Below are 17,011 nucleotides of genomic sequence, written 5' to 3'. Positions count from 1 at the left end.
TGCTTCTGTGCCTTTTTCTGCTGATATTGTTTAGCTGGAGACAGCTTTCTGCAAGACTGGATTACCAGGGCAAGAGTGCATTGATTTACATTCTGAAGGTTATCTTTCTAGTGGGAAAAGGCACAACAGTGTGTGTGTCTGTCTTTATAACTGTAGATTTTGAGCAGAAATATATGCTAAAATAAAACAAGGGTTGAGGAGGAACAGTACTGTGTGGATTTCTAAATAGTGAACTTTGATACTGGAGGAGAAAGGGTTTTATATTCTGGTTGACTTTTCAGTGCTCCTGCTCACATGCTGGCATGCATCACAATAATGTATTTTCACCCTTGCATTTTGCTTTAGCTATTGACTCATTGACTTGCTTGTTGATAGAAGACAGACAGCTGAACGAATCCCAGGAGGAGTGACCAGATTTTTGATCATTAATGGTGCAGTACCTCAGACCTCTCTATAAGGAATTCCATTTGATCTGATTTGTATCGTGAAGAGTTAATATTATATTATCTAAAGTGCTTTTTAGGATTGATTTATATACTCCTACTTTCACATTAATTGGGAAGTATCTGTTGTTATCTCTCTAAAGGTCAGCTTCTCCTCTGCTTACTCACATGAGTAATGTAATTGATGGCAGCGCATCTGCTCAGAAAAATAAGGAGATCTTGGTTTGATGCCATGTTGAATGGAAATAGCTCCAATAAGCCTGAATGCAGATGTTGAAGAATAATACAACTTCAGAGAAATAGACCTTATCTCTTGCATATCTCAGCATACTTTTCTTTCTTATTTTGTCTGACTAGAATAACATTTGAGTAAATTTGAACTCTTTTACAAATAATTTTCAAGTTTACTTGTAAGGAGATAATCCTGAACAGGCTCAAATCCTTCACCAGATATTCTGTTCTGGTTATCATCTTAAAGCAGAGCTGGTCAAGTAGTTGCTTGGGGGTTATTCCAGCTCTGGATTCTTCTTTTGCTGTGCCAGTTGTACCATCACAGTAAAGTAACTTGGAAATGGCATTTCTACATCACTCAGAATTATTAATGTTTTATTGTTCAGTAGAAAAGGAAAATTAAGCTGGGAGTTTTAAAAGTACATATATAAAGAAGGTAGCAAAAGGATTGCTTATTGGAACTTATATTAGGTCTTTCCCTGTATTCACACTTCTGAAAATCACTCCTATAATTCTGCCTCCCTGTTCTTCTGAAGACAGGGAGTGATGTCTTATGCTTCTTTTTGTTCAATTATTTTTGACTGTGTTTATTTCTGGCACATTAACCAATGCTTTTAGTCACAATTATCTCAAAGGACTTGGAATTAATATTTTAATAAGATATAATCTGCCTCCATTCATAACTTTTGGCTTTTAAATTATAACACACTCAGTACTTTAGTGCTGAATCATTTGAGGGATTCTACAAAATGTAGAGATAATTGAAATGAGGATTTAAACTTGGATTATTGAAAGGAGGATTAAATTCAATCTGTGAACAGCTTGAAATGCTTTATGTTAATACAATCACAAAAATTCTGTCAGATTTAGAGTGTAGAACCCACAGCTCGTTCAGAAGGAAGAAATAGATACTTTTTTCTCTAGATTTGAAATATATTTAAACTGTAAAGGAGGAAAAGGGGGCTATTCACAAATGTGGAGGATGTACAGAAAATGTACAGGAAAACAAAGTGTAGAGGTTTAGAAAATCTTGTACTCATCAAGAGAGTTTCTTCAATTACAGAAAAAGGCTAAAAAGTACCTCTATACATCTTTTAGTTCATTAAAGCATCTTTGTGCTTCAAAGCTGGGTGTGCAGGATGCTTCTGCCAATCCTGGCAAATGTTTATCTAACTTCATGCTCTGGATTTCCAAAAGTAAGGCCCTTGTGGTCCCCCAGAAAAAGCTATTTCCAAGCTTTATTATCTGTCATACCAAGAAAAAAATTCCTCCTTCCTATAATTACCCACAATTATACACCCAGTTTATTGGGACCCAAACTCTGTTTTGTGTTCTTCCTGGCAACTGTCATTCATGTTCTTCAAGACTGTTCTCTATGTCAAACACCCTCTTCCCTCATCATTTCTGTCTGTGGGTTTGCCCTCCCAAACTCCCTTTTGTAGGTTATGTTCCCTGTGTGGATTTCTGGTATAATCCAAGTAGCAGTTGCTTTTTACTTTTTTGCTGCATGATACAGTTTGTTGGTGCTCATTTTGTAATCTGTTATCTCATTTTTTTTGCTCTCCTCAGACCTGCATTTCTCCTTCTATTTCTGTATAAGCAAGAACAAGTCCTTATCGTTGGCCTTAATTAGTTTTATCTTTATTTTTTTTTTCCACACCAGTGCTTCAGTTAGGCAAAATAATTTTGATTTCTGTTCCTGTTCTCTAGCATACCTGCAGGCCTTCCTGCTTAGGTGTCATCTGCATTTCCCCCTGAAAAAGCCTTGAATAGAGCCAGACCTAGGATAGAGCTCAGCCTCTTCCCTTCTTCCTGTTGTTGAAGGAGATAGACAATTTTTTGAAACAATTTATTCTTGCAAAATCCATGTCATCTGTTACCTACTTTATTGTTTTCTTTCAGGTGCTTACAAATAACTTTATTCATTCCTCTTTTTTCCCGCCCCCCCCACCCCAGAGCTGGAGTTAAGCTATCTTTCTATCTATCCAATAAAATTTTCAAGCTACTCTTTTCATCCATTTTTGTATTAGGACTAGATTTATCATTCTAGCAAACCCTTGTCTCTCCAAGTTCCCAATCCCCTGAGATTTTTTCAGCTTGTTCTCTGCATATTTTATGATGAAAATCATCAGGTCTAGACTGTTTGAATCACCTTAGTTATCTAAATATTCTCTAACCTTTTACATCCTCCTTTTTCTCTGAGATCTTATTCTTTTTTTTGGCATTTAAGACACCTGACTTCTACTCGTGGTTGATTCTCCCTGTTAGTTCAGGAGGTCCCTGAATAATTCCCTCACACAGTTTTGCTACAGTAGAACTGGAGAGGTTGTAAGGATTCTGCAGCAGAGGTTTCACATGTCCAATTCCAGCCCTCTGAGGGCTCTCAGAGCCGCAGAGCAGGATGTCTCTGCTCCAGGGCAGCTCTGTGGATCTGCCAGGCCGTGGAGTGGCAGGCTCAGCCCACACACTGCTGCCACCACAGCTCAGGGACAGCACTGGGGACAAGCCTTCCCTGAAGAGCTGCTCTACTTCTACAGGCAATGCAGTCCTGAAAATTCTGTTTTCTTTGGGGAACTTCCACATGCCTCAGTATAAAAGCAGAATTTTTAACTTAGTTCTGTTGCATTCTTGCAGTTTCCTCCTGTAACACACCTCGTTAGTTAGTGATCTGTTTATTGATCACAGAATCATGGCTAGTGAGGATGTGGAGAGGCATCCTAACCAAACCCCTGCAGGGACAGAAATAAAAATTGAAGTGTTTCTGACAGATTTTTGCCTTATCTGTTCTTAAAAACTCTGCAGCCCTCCTATGTAGTTCTTTCAGTGTCCTGGTAGCAGGGAAGGGTTTGCTTGTGTGCTCTAAATAACTGTTGCATTATAAGCTGTTTATTTTCTGTCCTGTCCTGTCCTAGTGGAAAAGCTGAGAAGTTTATTATCTTTCTCTCTGTGGAAATCGTGAATGTAGTGGCAGATTGCTGTCTCATGTCCAGGCAAGGTGTTCCTCAATATTTACACAATTTCCCTTGAAATGTGTTTTAAGCATGTTTGGGACAGAGAATAGCTTGTTCAATTTTGGAACTGACAGAATGTGAAATTATCTATTGATTCTGTTATTAACCTAAAATATGTTTGATGAGCTTTTCTCACTTTTCACTGCACAATCCTCCATAATGCTACATTTTCTTTTTTATTACATTTTGATATTGTCACAGGTACAAGTTTAAACAGGATAAAAACAAAACCTATAGAAGAATCAAATATCAAAGCAAATATTTGATTTCTGTGTAGCTTTTAGAATACAAAATTAGTCCCCAGTGTGAGCAGATACAATTTTTTGGAATTAATGAGGATATGCAGAGTTATCATGAGTCTGGGCTGGCTTTTCATTGCAGTATTGGTTCTGCATGTGTAGCAGTCATAACCTCCTGCCAGTAATACTCAGGGAAAATATAAAGCATATTTAAGGGCACATATATGTTTTTCTATGTTAATGTTGTCATAATAGAACATAAACTGAGGCTGTTAGGTTAATAAGAGGTATCTGATTTCTGTTTGCAAGATCAGTCAAGCAAACATATGAACCAATCATGAAGCAATTTGTAAAGCATCAGTACTGCAGGGTGTTCCAGAATGTGGGGAGGATAAAGAGTTTCATGTTTAAAAAGACACATGTGAAAGTTCAAGCTGTGACTGCAACCCACAAGGTCAACCAAAAGGAAGAAATATTGGGATAAACAGAATTACAACTCAAAATTTATAGATTGATGGGGTGACAGGAAGAATAATAGCAAACAAGAACATAATTCAGCAGAAACCAGGATGAACATTTTTTTCACCGCAGATCAGATACTAATCCTTCGCCCAGCAAAGGGTGAAACCTGAGGCTAGAGGGCTCTGCCAGAGGAGCTGGTATTTGAGTATGGTTTCATCATCCCAGTTATAAATCTGAGCACTCTCAGTGGTATCAATGCCTTGCAGAAAACTGTGCCTCTGAGAAAGACAGAGGAGGGACAGGGAACAAAGGAGATGATGATGGAACAGGCTACATTAAAATCAGATTTGCAAAGCTGTTGCATTTCACCTGGCATGAATTCTGTATTGAGGCTAAATTAACTCTGAGAGTAAGTTCCTTCTCTCCCAAAAGGCAGATGGACACATAATTTGTGTTTGCATAATATCCATGAAAGTTTATTTTTTTTTATTTTATTTGACTTTTCATAACTGCATGACAACCTGGATGTAGCACTGCACACCTGCACAGAGCACCTTGTCAGGTCCTGCCTAGGCACAGCCCAAGGTGGCTTCTAATAAAAATCCATAAATCTCTGCATCAAGTGCAATGTGAAGTCACACACATTCCAACGTGTAAGGCTTAGCAGTAATGTTGGAATTAAAAATGAAAGGTATAAAAAATGTAGTTCTTGAATATAATTAGAGTGAAACTAGAGGTTATTTAAATACTTTTGTCAAGTGTCAGCATTTGACATTTGCAAGATATATGTCTTTATTGAGTGAATAGAATATCTATACTTCCTTTTTCTGAGTTTTATTTCCTGTTATTTTTTCCTCTGAGTAATTTCAATCAGACTACAAGATGTGATCAGAGGTTGCTGTTAGTACATAGCATCTCAAGCAGATGCGAAAGGCAGCACAGAAGATCTCAGCAATAACTATCACATGTAAACTCTGCTGGGCCTCCATAGCAGGAGAGACTTGTAAGATCCTTTCTGTAATACTGTGCATATAAGAGTATCACCAAAAACTTGCACATGGAAGAAGATCTTTTTGGGGAAAAGGACATAGCCATTGGCATATTTGAGATAATTGAAATCAATGACCAAATGCTTGTTAAAAGTTAGTTATTAATATTTATGCTGAGATTTTCAAAGGAGCCTAAGGGAAATGTCTGCTCCTGACTCATTGAAATTCACCAGGAGCTGAGTGCCTAACTCCCTTAGCTCCTGCTGAAAATCCCAGCCTTAATCTTTGTGTGACAATCTGATTTTGATGTTTTACAAACCATACTACCAATAATAAGGATATGCTGAGGAAGCTGGGAAAACATTATGAGTGCTTGGTTTAGTGCCTTTACTTTGACATAATTGTTTAAAGGGCTTTAGATGAAAATTTGTGAAGTGAAGCAATTTCCAACTGAAAGCCTCATGGCATAGGCTTCAGTCTGTGTTAGTGATGTAAACACATGCATTAAACTTTGTAATGGATTTTATGAAACTTAATGAGCAAATTTTTATTGTGCTGTAATACCATGTTGAAACTATCCTTGTTTCTTTGTTTTTCTTTGCCTACAGCTAGAAATAAATTTGACATGCCGTATTATTACATTGTCCTAGTTCACTATAAGTTTATAACATTACCTAAAACTAGAGCCTTTATTTGAAATTGGAAAAAGTGATATTCTCTCATGCCTTCCACTCAGAATGACATATAAAATCCACCTGATTGTTTTAAAAAAAATGTCGACGGCAAATTTGTATCATATTATTTCTTATGTGGTTGCAACTGTGAATCTCCCAACTAAGACAGGCCAGTCAGCTCAGCTCTTCAAAGACTCAGAGTAACACTGTGAGCAAATATAAACAGGTACTGGTAAGGTATCAATGCCTGCTTTGGTTCAAACATACACTAAAATCTGCGTTACTATGAAAATTCACATTACACTCCTGCACTTCTACTGGCATCAAGCTGATTGCAGAAGTATAACCAAAGAAAAAAAGCTTCACTCATACTGGTATTTCTGTCAGCCTGACTTCCTAATCCCAAACTACTTTATTTATAAGGTATGCAAGGGTTGAAATAATTTAATATTTCAGCATGTGTTTCAGCTAACTGCCTTCCCAAAAATGGAATAACCCACAAAGCCCAGTTCTTTCTACATAACTGGAAATTTTACCAGTCTTTACTGTTGAAACAGGTGAAGGATTCCTCATGGCACCAGGAACCTCCCCATCTTTAGTAACTTGGCTTCTTCCACATCATTGTTCCTGTAAACTATCAGCTTAAACCACAGGTCAAGTGTGCTTATACACTCATAAAAATGTCCTGTAAAAAAGAAACTGATTGCTAATCAGTGAACTATTGTAGTTAAGCTCCACTGTGTTATAATACTGGAGTAGGATCATTTCCATCTTTAAAATGACAGTATTTTCACTGTGGTGTTTCCTTCAGATGAAAGATGAATTTTGAACCTCAAGAGCTGTAGAAAAGCCAAGACAAAATATGTACAATTCACATTAGCAACCTGTTAATGTTTAGAAGCATAAATGGTAAGGTGACTGGATAGATGTAAACAGCACACCCAGTGAGGGTGAACCATTTTATCACTCTTGTGTGTGCTGAACAGCAGGGCTGAACTCAGGCCCACAGACTCATGGACAGTTTGGCTCCAGTGCCATGCATGTGATAATACTGGAAATATGCAGGAATATCACACTTCACTGTCCCACTGAAACCAGAGGATTCCTTGCTTCCTTAAAGAAATATTTATTGAAATAGACATTAATATTCTTCTTCCTGTATTGTTGACAGGCTCAGTGCTTCTCCCCTGTGTTCTTTGAGATTCTATTCTCTGAAGGCAAGCTGTTACTGTCATAGCTCAAGGTTCACTTGGCTCAATTAGCAGCAGGACTTTAATATTCTTATGTCAGGTAACAAGCAGAGCTGGCTGAACTTTCCATGAATGTAGGAAAATGTAGGAAAATGTAGGAAAATGTAGGAAAAAATAATCAAACTGAAGAAAATTGTCAACTTTTTTTTGTCAGTGCTTCTTCCCCAACCTCTTTGATTAATTATGACACTCTTGTTTTCCAACTTTGAAAGTTTAAAGAAAAAAACATCCAAAATTTTGTATTATTCCATTCTACTGCGATTTCAGTTACTCTGCCCAAGGCATGAGAACACAAGATTTAATAGAGGCTACAAATGATAGCAGTGATTAACTGGGCTTCAGGAGCTTCTTTCAGCTTCTCTTGCTAACAGAAAATCTCTGGCACTCACAGATCCCACTGTGAAGTCCTAGCCCCACTGAAGGCTCCAGGAAAGTCAGTTGCCCCTACTGGTAACAGCAAAGTTTACCAATCTATTTTTATGATAAATATGCCCCAAAGCCGTAGACATGCAGGTTTTCTTTACAAACTTTTAAAAGCTGACAATTCAACAAGCCATTATCCAAGGTGTGAAGAGCCTGGTGAGCATTGCCAATCCTGTTAACACCATTGTGAGGAATACTTGTGCAGCAGGAGTCATCTGACAACAGCCAACAGGGCAAACCCTCCTAAGCAATTCACTGAAGTGTCATCTTTGGTTTGCAAGTGGAATGGCACCTTTGTCTTCAGAAACGTGTAAAGTGTCACTGCCTGAAAGATCAAGCTGAGCCTTGTCGTGCCGTTTACATGAGCCTGATTGTGCAGTACTAATCTACAGGCTTTGGAACTGCCTTCCTTGCTAAATCCAGTTGAAGGCTGAAAAGTGCTTGATAAATCCTTAGGGTGCTTTAACTTCGAAGAATTCTTTTGCAACCGAGACAAACAGGATTAGTACATGTGGCCTTCCATAAGGGAGCTCTGGGTCTTCCTTTCACTGATAGAGCATCCCTTGCTATTTTTTTCTCTCATTAGTACCTCTTGATCAGAAAGGTAAAAAGATCAATAGGTTTGTAACAGCATATTTTTAGCCATAATAAAATCTTTTGAACTCTGTATTACAAGACTGTGATTCAGAGTTCTCTAATTTAGCTATAAAGTATGTTCTGGGCAACATTTTCTGATAGGAAAGTGTGCTGAAGTCAGTGGAACGCTTTCTAATAATTTCCAGAGGCTCTGGATCAGGTTTTAAAATTTTATCCTATTTTTATTTTATTTTTCTATGGTGGTGTGGCTCCAGCTGCATCATTAAATATGTTCTACTATGAAAAAAATTACCAATAAACTAAAGCTTACATGATCACTGTAATTAAGAGATTAGAGATTGTTTGGCTCTCACAAGTGCTTTAAATTACTATTTTCAAAATGAAATCTTGAAAACTGCTAAAGGCTAAGCAGTCTGTGGTCCTTTGGCAGGTATTTTCACCTCTGTGCATAAGTGGCTTTTACTCTCCATTTACTGAGAGTACTGGCAACCACCTGCCCTTATATTCTGAGGAGAAGCAGACTCTACTTTGGCATCTGAGATGTGTAAGCAGGATGAAAAATCAAGGCCTTTTACTCACTATGCCTTCCAAACTTAAATGTATTGTGACCCAGTTTGCAAAGGCAAGGCAGAACCATCCTGGATGCTGCACATTGTCTGCAGAGCTGAGGGCGATTGTGCTGCCAGGGAAAATGCCTGGCAGGTTACCTGGAAAGTTAGCTCATTCCTTTTGGAAGTGTTTTAAGTCCATCAAAAAGAATTCTGTGCTAGGACATGGAAACACAAGTGACTGCATCACAAAAAAAAGCCCTGAACACATGAGCACACACTGACAGCACCAAACTCAGGTGTGATGCACTGGTATGTTCTGATACTGGTATGGCTGCTCCCAACCCTTATGTAAAGCATTGCTCTAGAAAGTGTGAGACTGTTTCCTGTGCTGTTTTCAAGCTGAGGAGGTTCAAAGCCTCATTGCTACAGGAAACACTGTCAGCACCCACACCTGGGCTCTGTCCAAAGCTGAGGTGCCCTTCATCCCTTGGGGGAGATCTGGGCCAGTGCATAGACACCGTTCATAAGATTAGGCCCAGAAAAGCAGAGGTAAATAATGTGGTGTATGTGAGCAGAACACTCACCCTGCTGAGAGCAGCTCAGGTACCCAGAGCAACACAGCAATGATGCTTCTCAGCAGAGCAGTTTATTGCAGGTGGACTTGGGTTGTCCTTTCTCCTTCCATGGAATAGATATTCATAAAGAAAAGCAAGGCTTCAGAAACAATTCTTTACTTAGCAAACTCTATTTCCTCCCTTAGGTGTCTTGCACCTCACTTTTCTGTCTCCAGGGAAATTCCCTTCGTAGCTGTGATTAGGGAATTCTGCTGCCAGGGTTAACTGCCTCTGGGTCTTTCTCGCCTGTGTGGTCTCTGGCAAACAATGCTTTGTGAATAACAGCAAATGCTTGGACTTGCAACGTTTTTCCAATCATGTTTAGCACAGAGAAAAAGCATCTTTGACAGCTCTGCAAACACAGTCTTGAGATACAATACATTGCTGCAGTTTAAAAAGTTAATAGCATACGGTTTAAACCCTGCCTACCTAGATAGTAACATGACAGATTTTAAGCGGCTTTAAGCCTATCTGAAGTAAACAATACAAATACTATAAGAAAATTTATTTCAAGTTCTTTCCTTTTTCTTTTTTTTTTTTCTTTTTTGTAAGGGGAAACCCTGCAAACATGGAAAATGTGTATCTTTTCCATCACTTCATAGAAAAGCAGCAAAACATACAGAAGAAAAGCCTTTCTCTCTGGCTGATTTCCCAAATGTACTTTGAGTTACCAACCACATTTAAGAGGCTGCTGGAGCTTCTTTGTACAGTGAGAAAGTGCTGAAACAGAAAAAGCATTGAGCAGAATATGCAATGACTTTGTCACAATTATGGGCATCAAACACAGGGTTTTCAGACACAATCCTTTATCCTGCAGATGTTTCAGCTCAGTGTGTTGATCAGCACATTGCCCCAGGAAATTGCCTTGCTGATTAAAAAGTGTCTGTGTGTGCTCCCCTTGCACATATGTGGCTTAGTCTTTTCAGGACAGCAACTAGCTTCAATATTCAGGAGACAGCAAAATTGTAGACAAACAGTTGAAACACTCCGCTGGTGCACCTTGACTCATTAGAAATGCTGCACCTGTAGTAAGCAAAAATATTCTTCATTGCAACTAAGATTCAGCATTTAGGATGTGTGTAGGAACATAACCTTTGCCTCTTTGTTTAATGCTCTCCTTTGGGAAACAAATGCCTTTTGAGATATCAGGAAATGCAAGCTCAGTCCTGTTTAGTTAGTTTCCCTTTCAACCTGCTGTGTATAAAATCGCTAGTGAGTGAGAATTTTCTTGGTACTGTGGACATGAGGTCAAATCCTTTCCTGTTATTATCTCTTTTGTTTAGTTGAAGTCACATCAGAAGAAAATTTAATTTTATCTCTCTCTTGTCTTCTTTTTTCTTTTTTTTTTTCTTTTTTTTTCTTTTTTTTTCTTTTTTTTTCTAGAACCATGGCCATTGTATAAAGTTGGCTAAGAGTTATTTGTTTCTGTGCCAGAAATAACTTTCCTTCTTCACAAAGCTGATCAGTGGATTTGTGTTTTTCCCTTGGCAGATACTCACCTTGTGCCACATTGCAACTGAATTTTGAAGCTGCCAAGGGCCAGGACAGTCCTGTAAACTTCACTGACAGCTGGATGGACTTGGGAGGGAGAACACATCTGATGGGTGAGCACTCAGAAATTGAGTTTCTATTGTGTCTGGTAGTGCCAAGACTCCAAACTACAGGCTGTTCCCCCATCAGTTTAATGATTAAAGGTTGAACATTTGTATCTGAGCTCACTCCCCTAACACTCTGGGCATTTACTGGAGCTATCAAGTTAATTGTTCAGCAAGTCACAGCTCTAGGGAAGGTTAGTGTGGCAGGCAGGATTGTCAGTCACAGGAGCCTCTCTCCCCCATTCCCTATCCTCCTCCATGCTGGCAGCTCAGGCTAAGGCCTAATACTAATGAGAAGACTTCCCATTCACAATGTGGCAGGGAAACCAGATTTGTGGCAAAGAATCACAAGGAGGAACACAGGCTAGACTATCTCTGGTGGACAGAGCAACAGTGAGTCTATACTTGCCTCTTCAGCAAAGAACAAGAAAGGATTGTATCCTTCTCCTCATTATCCTCACCTAATGTCCTTCCAACCCAGCTGAGCCAGACCAGAGGGAAAATTAAAGAAGTAAAATATTCTACACCTTGTAAAAGGGAAGTGTAATTCTTCAACCTGCTGTTTCATAGAGAAGCAACATGTGTCTATAGTTCAATCTAGTGCTCCCTCATTAGCTCTACAAAGCATTTGAACTTTCATTCAGAAATTTGATTTGGTAGATCTGATATGTTCTGCTGTGGACCAGAAGGGAAGTTTATTAGAAAAATTGCAAGGCTGAGTCCTTTTTTCCTCAAAACAAGGTTTTGGATTCTGCTAATCGGGTACATTTGTCATTTACATTGATGATAAATATTTAACAAGTAATCTGTTCTGGGATGAATGTGATTTACTGCTGCAGTCTGGGTTTGTGCTATTAATAACAATAATAATGTTTGGCACCAGTATAGACAGTTTAAGCAAAGGATAGAACAGATTTCCTAAGCTCTAGCTGGCTCAGTGTGGCTTTCCATGTCCTGATGAGAAGAATTTGCCAGAAACAGGCTTGTTGGGATCAAAAGGACATGGAAAAACAAGAGCAGAGTCTTGTGCAAGTTTGTAATTTTGTTTAAGAAAGAATGGTGGGGTTTGACAGGCCTTCTTCCATTTAATTTCTCTCAGATGGATTTAATTTAAGATTGAGCTTTTTAGAGTAGTGCTACAAAAAAATTTCATTTTTTAAGTTAAATTTGGGTAGGATTCAGAATAAATTGTGTTGAAAGTATTCTCTTCAATGTTTTCTTGAAGTAAATGAAGCATCTGTTAAGGTTATGGTTGTTATGGCTTTTTTTTTTTTTTGTCTTCATACAAGGTGTTTGTTTTTCTTCAAAAGTAAAGTTTGTTTTCATTACAAAAATTTAAACCTGTAAACTTAAAATATTTTGTTTGGTTGTAAAATCCCCCCCACCCCCCCAATAATCAAACTTTAGTTGTTCAAACTTAAAGTATTTTCAAAGAGGTGAGGAGGAAGATTCAAGAAAGGAATTTACAGAAACCTCTGGTATCTGTGCATGTTTCAAGCAAGTTCCCCTGAATGTTTTCCTCTATTGCAAACTGTCTTTGGTTCAGATATATTCCTATTTGCAGTGAAAATAATTCCTGCCAGGTCCATATCTGCACTTCTGGGTCGCTGTTCACTTTTTCAGCAGTTGGGACACAAAGAATCAATAACTTCCTTTCTAACTCAGTTATTACACAGAGTCTGGACAAGGTTAAGAGCTGTTTGACTGACAGCAGAGCAACTTTGCCATTAAACAAATGTGAATCCTTCACGTGCATGAGCGCTCCTCTCCCATCGAGGAGGAGCAGCCACTCAGGGCTTGTGCACTGGTGCAGTGTTTCCTTTTCATGGCTGATTGCTTAAATAGTGCAGCTGAGACCTGCGTGGTCCTGCTGGTGCAATGTGATAGGTCTCGGAGGGCAGCAAAGGTTATGTGCCATTTTGATGATTTTATTTTGTTTGATTCCCAGCTTTTCAAAGCTGCAGCCTAGCCCTTAGCTGAAATCATTCTGAGAGCTGTGTCATCTCAAAGAACTGTCACCAACATTTTATTCATATATTTACTTCTTTATTGAGGAATTGTTTTTCGTTCAGGTGTGCCTGTTTGGAATGAAAATACTATTTTTGTAATTACTTGAGCATTTTTCATTTTGGGCGAATACAAAGTTTGGACTCTCTTTTCATCCTTTCTATTGCAACCTCTGTAATATATTTGATTGATAGATTTTATTACTATGGTTACTCCAATTTTACACATCAGATTTTATTTGTGAGAGTAACATCCTGCTCTGCCCTCATTCAGCCTACTTTGTTTATTATTGTTTACTGGGGGGAGGGAGGGGACGATGTTCCACTGTTTTCCATGAAGACAGACTTGGCACAAATAAGGAGCTTTTCACATCCGTAAATCCACTGGGTTCTGCACTGCTACCTTAGAGAGAGAAGAATCTTACATACTGAAGTACAAAGAAATTTTGCTGTCCACAAGAGTTCAGAAATCACAATCACACAGAGAGCTTTCATCTTATTACATGGAGCTTTTTCTTTCTTTCTTTCCCCTTAATTTTTATTGGAAAAAAAAAAAAAAAAGGTTTTGCAGTACAAGTCACAAGTGATTTACTTGCATGCTGCAGGCTGATTTAGGATGCTTATTCAATCAGTCTGCTTCTAATGACACTAGAAATACCATAATGGATGGAACATTCCTGTCTGCTCTAAATTGGATTAGATGGTTTACTAATGTAATACTGGCAAGCCAAATCAGCCTGTGATGCCATGGGGATTAATCTATAGGGAATACTTGATCTCTAATGCCCATGTGCTAGCTGAAGTGCAGTCATATCTTTTGATTTAATAAACCATTTTTATATTTCCCAACAGTATATGTGTGTTTGAGCACGATGAGCTAATTGGTAGAATTAGCCTTTTTAAATGAAACTTCATAACTTGCTGCTAAATGGAAGAATACTAAGTACTTCACTCTTAAAAGATTTGGCTGCTGTTTATGCAATTTCTTCTTAATAGCTTAAATGCTAAGGACCACACAAGGATATAGTGTGCTCTCTTAAGAGACAAAACTAAAAATGCTGATACATCTTGGAAAATACTCTTTTTTTACTGAACTGAACAGTCACAAAATGTACATATCACTGTAAGTACAGTATATTAGATCTGCTTTTATTCACATCATCACATGCTTTGTTTAAAAGTTAAACTTTGCTATACAAACATTTACAGATTGACGATCAAATAAACTATGACAAAATAAGTTGAGGAACAAAGAAAAATTACACAGTGCCATGTTCTTGGTGTCACTTTCTGTTCCTGTAGTGTTTTTTGAGGTGTTCACTCACATCTCTTCAAGCTTTGGCTGGTAGATAGCTTGTGCAGGGAGCAGAGAGGCACAGGGGAAGGACTGAGAGAACTGCAGAATTAGAAAGCAAAAACTTCCTCCCTGCTTAGGTGTGTGCATCTGTACAAACTGATAGTATTTATCAAAGTGAATATAAAGTGTCTGCATTGTGTCCAAGTAACTTCGCTGTTAAATAAGTCATCATACACCAAATGAATTCTACTGTAAGTAGAAATTTGTGACCAGTTTTGAAGGCAGACAGGAAATCTTTTGGTTAAATTAATAAATCAATGCATATATATTATACATATATGTTTCCCAGATATAATTGCCTTAATTCAAATAGTCATGACATTATGTATGGAGACCTGGAACAAAATCTTCCCCCTTAAACCCTCTGACTTGGCTGCTTCCATGGCTAATATTTCAGATTTCCATACAAGTGATACAATCGTGAAACAGTACCTACCATGACATGAAAATACATAATTTTCCCCACCAAATTATTCATGCCAATCATCTAAGACAGACACATCTTTCCCTTTTCCAGAACTGTGACAGATCCTAAATTGAATAACCTGACTAACACCTGGGTTTGACACACTTCCTATATTCCATAGCACAGCTGGAATTACAGGATTTCCAGTTCCATGTTCTGAAGTATGCACTAGGTAGAAGTATGTCTTTCTAATCTTGGCTATTCACAAAATATTAGACCCCAAAATAATTACTGGCTAATAAATAGGAAAAATATTTCAGATATTTTTTATAGTCTTAAAAAATTGTTATTACTGATATCTTTGCACAGTAAATAAGCAAATCTATTTGAAAACTGACAAACAATACTATGATAACAGTAAAGTTTCTGCAATATTGTCTGAAAACATTTTTCATACCAGCATAAACAGAAATCATGAGACTATTTGCTATTCTATATCAGATGTTTTGGACATCTCTGTGTAGCTGGATATCAAAATAGCAGTTGGTACAATCACCAGTGCATCATTCTACATTAGAGACTGTCTGCTCATTCACTGGATCACTGGTGATTACAGTGGGCTTTCAGGCCTATTGCTTCACATGATGATTTATCAGACAACATCAGAGCATACGTTTAACTTCCCAGCTGTTTTAGGTGGATGTTTGATCCTTTGACTGCCACTGAAACTTGTCCTTCTAAAGACATCTGCAAACATTACTGCATCAGCTGAAGTATTTCTGCATGCTGGAGCTGCCTTATCCTTCATTAGACCAGTTGTCTTCAGCTGACCTTCTTAAAACAGAGTATTTCTCACCAGTACAGAGTCATCCCAAGTCATGTACCTCATCCCTTTAGGTGGAGGTCTGGTCCCACTACAACATTCTGCATCCCTCTTTCTCACTTTGTCTTGGTGTGTGGGCCAGAATCCCACTGCATGCTACTCTGGGTGTATGAGGAGATGTAACAATAAGTAAATACTTGTAGAGGTTATTTCCCATGGCTCAGTTGGTCAATCATTATTTTTTTCCAGCAGGGAGCTTTCTGATGAATGTGGACAGCTGGTTTTTGACTTAGGCTACTAGCTATAAACTATTTCAAGTGAAGGGAAGACACTTGTGGTGATAAATCAAGTTTAGGAGAACTGGCATGCATGATTTGGTATGTTTGTGTGCTACTGATATGAAGGGACACCTTTTCAAATACAATGGCTTGAATTGTGCACAAGTATTTCTGTGTAGGAACAAAGACTGAGCTTCATGTTTAAGCAGAGATTTGCTTTTGTTTGTGCATGAATATTTGCTGAGTGCTCTGTGTTGAGGAGGTAGATCTGAGATGTTGCTACACTGGAACTCTGACACTGAAGGATATCCATCATATGCCATGTGTGAGTGTTGCTGCTGTGCTGTAAATTTTAGCAGTCAGTCAGTTTAGAAGAGGAGTGGAGTTAGAAATAAAGTTAGTTAAAATTTACTAAACATGCCAGATGCAATCATGAGATGAATATGTTTGACTTAACTTTTGAATAATGAAAAATAGTCTAAGTAATAGAAATAGAATTATGTATTGGAGTATCTAAGTCTGTTTTTGCCTGTTGGCATAATCACTGCATTGTGCTATCATTCCTGGGCACACAACCTTTGTAGCATAACTATATCTAGCCCCAGGAGTCTGACTGACTCTCAGTACTTAAAAACTGCTGAAGAAAATTCCAAAACCTACCCATATAATTATCTATCCCATGTACAGTGATTACATACATTAAATTAATGCATTTATTCAGGATGTCATGTAGTGATTTGCAAGTAATAATGACTTTGAAAGGAACTGAAAATAACAGGAAGAAGTGCTAGAGTACTTCTAAATGCCCAACAACATTGGTTCAGTGACTGGAATATTTTGGTCTGCATCTAATAACTCAAAAAAGCTATCGTTTTGGGGGCATTTGTTACAAATTCTGATCATCCAGCTGATGTCAAGCTCAAAATGAAAGATCAGCAAGTTTTGAACAGTGATAGAAACTTCTTACATTTCTGATTTGAAGCAATACTAACATCAGTAGAAATAAAGACATAGTTGTTACACAGCAATATATATATATATATAAAACATTTCTTTTCAATT

The 17,011-nt window shown here is 38.0% G+C and overlaps 1 protein-coding gene across 1 annotated transcript in view; it reads left to right on the top strand.

Moving 5' to 3' along the window:
- LOC111934126 (uncharacterized) overlaps positions 1-17,011 on the top strand; it is a 113,820-nt gene that overhangs the window by 90,990 nt on the left and 5,819 nt on the right. Inside the window, exon 6 of the mRNA XM_086849746.1 lies at positions 10,976-11,088. Coding sequence (XP_086705872.1) covers positions 10,976-11,088 — 113 coding nt within the window. The remainder of the gene's footprint in view (positions 1-10,975; positions 11,089-17,011) is intronic.

This window comes from Cyanistes caeruleus, chromosome 13 (genome assembly GCF_971803275.1).
Source record: "Cyanistes caeruleus chromosome 13, bCyaCae1.hap1.1, whole genome shotgun sequence".
NCBI lineage: Eukaryota > Metazoa > Chordata > Aves > Passeriformes > Paridae > Cyanistes > Cyanistes caeruleus.
The sequence above is the reverse complement of the archived record's forward strand: the minus strand, read 5'-3'. Positions and strand labels throughout refer to the sequence as shown.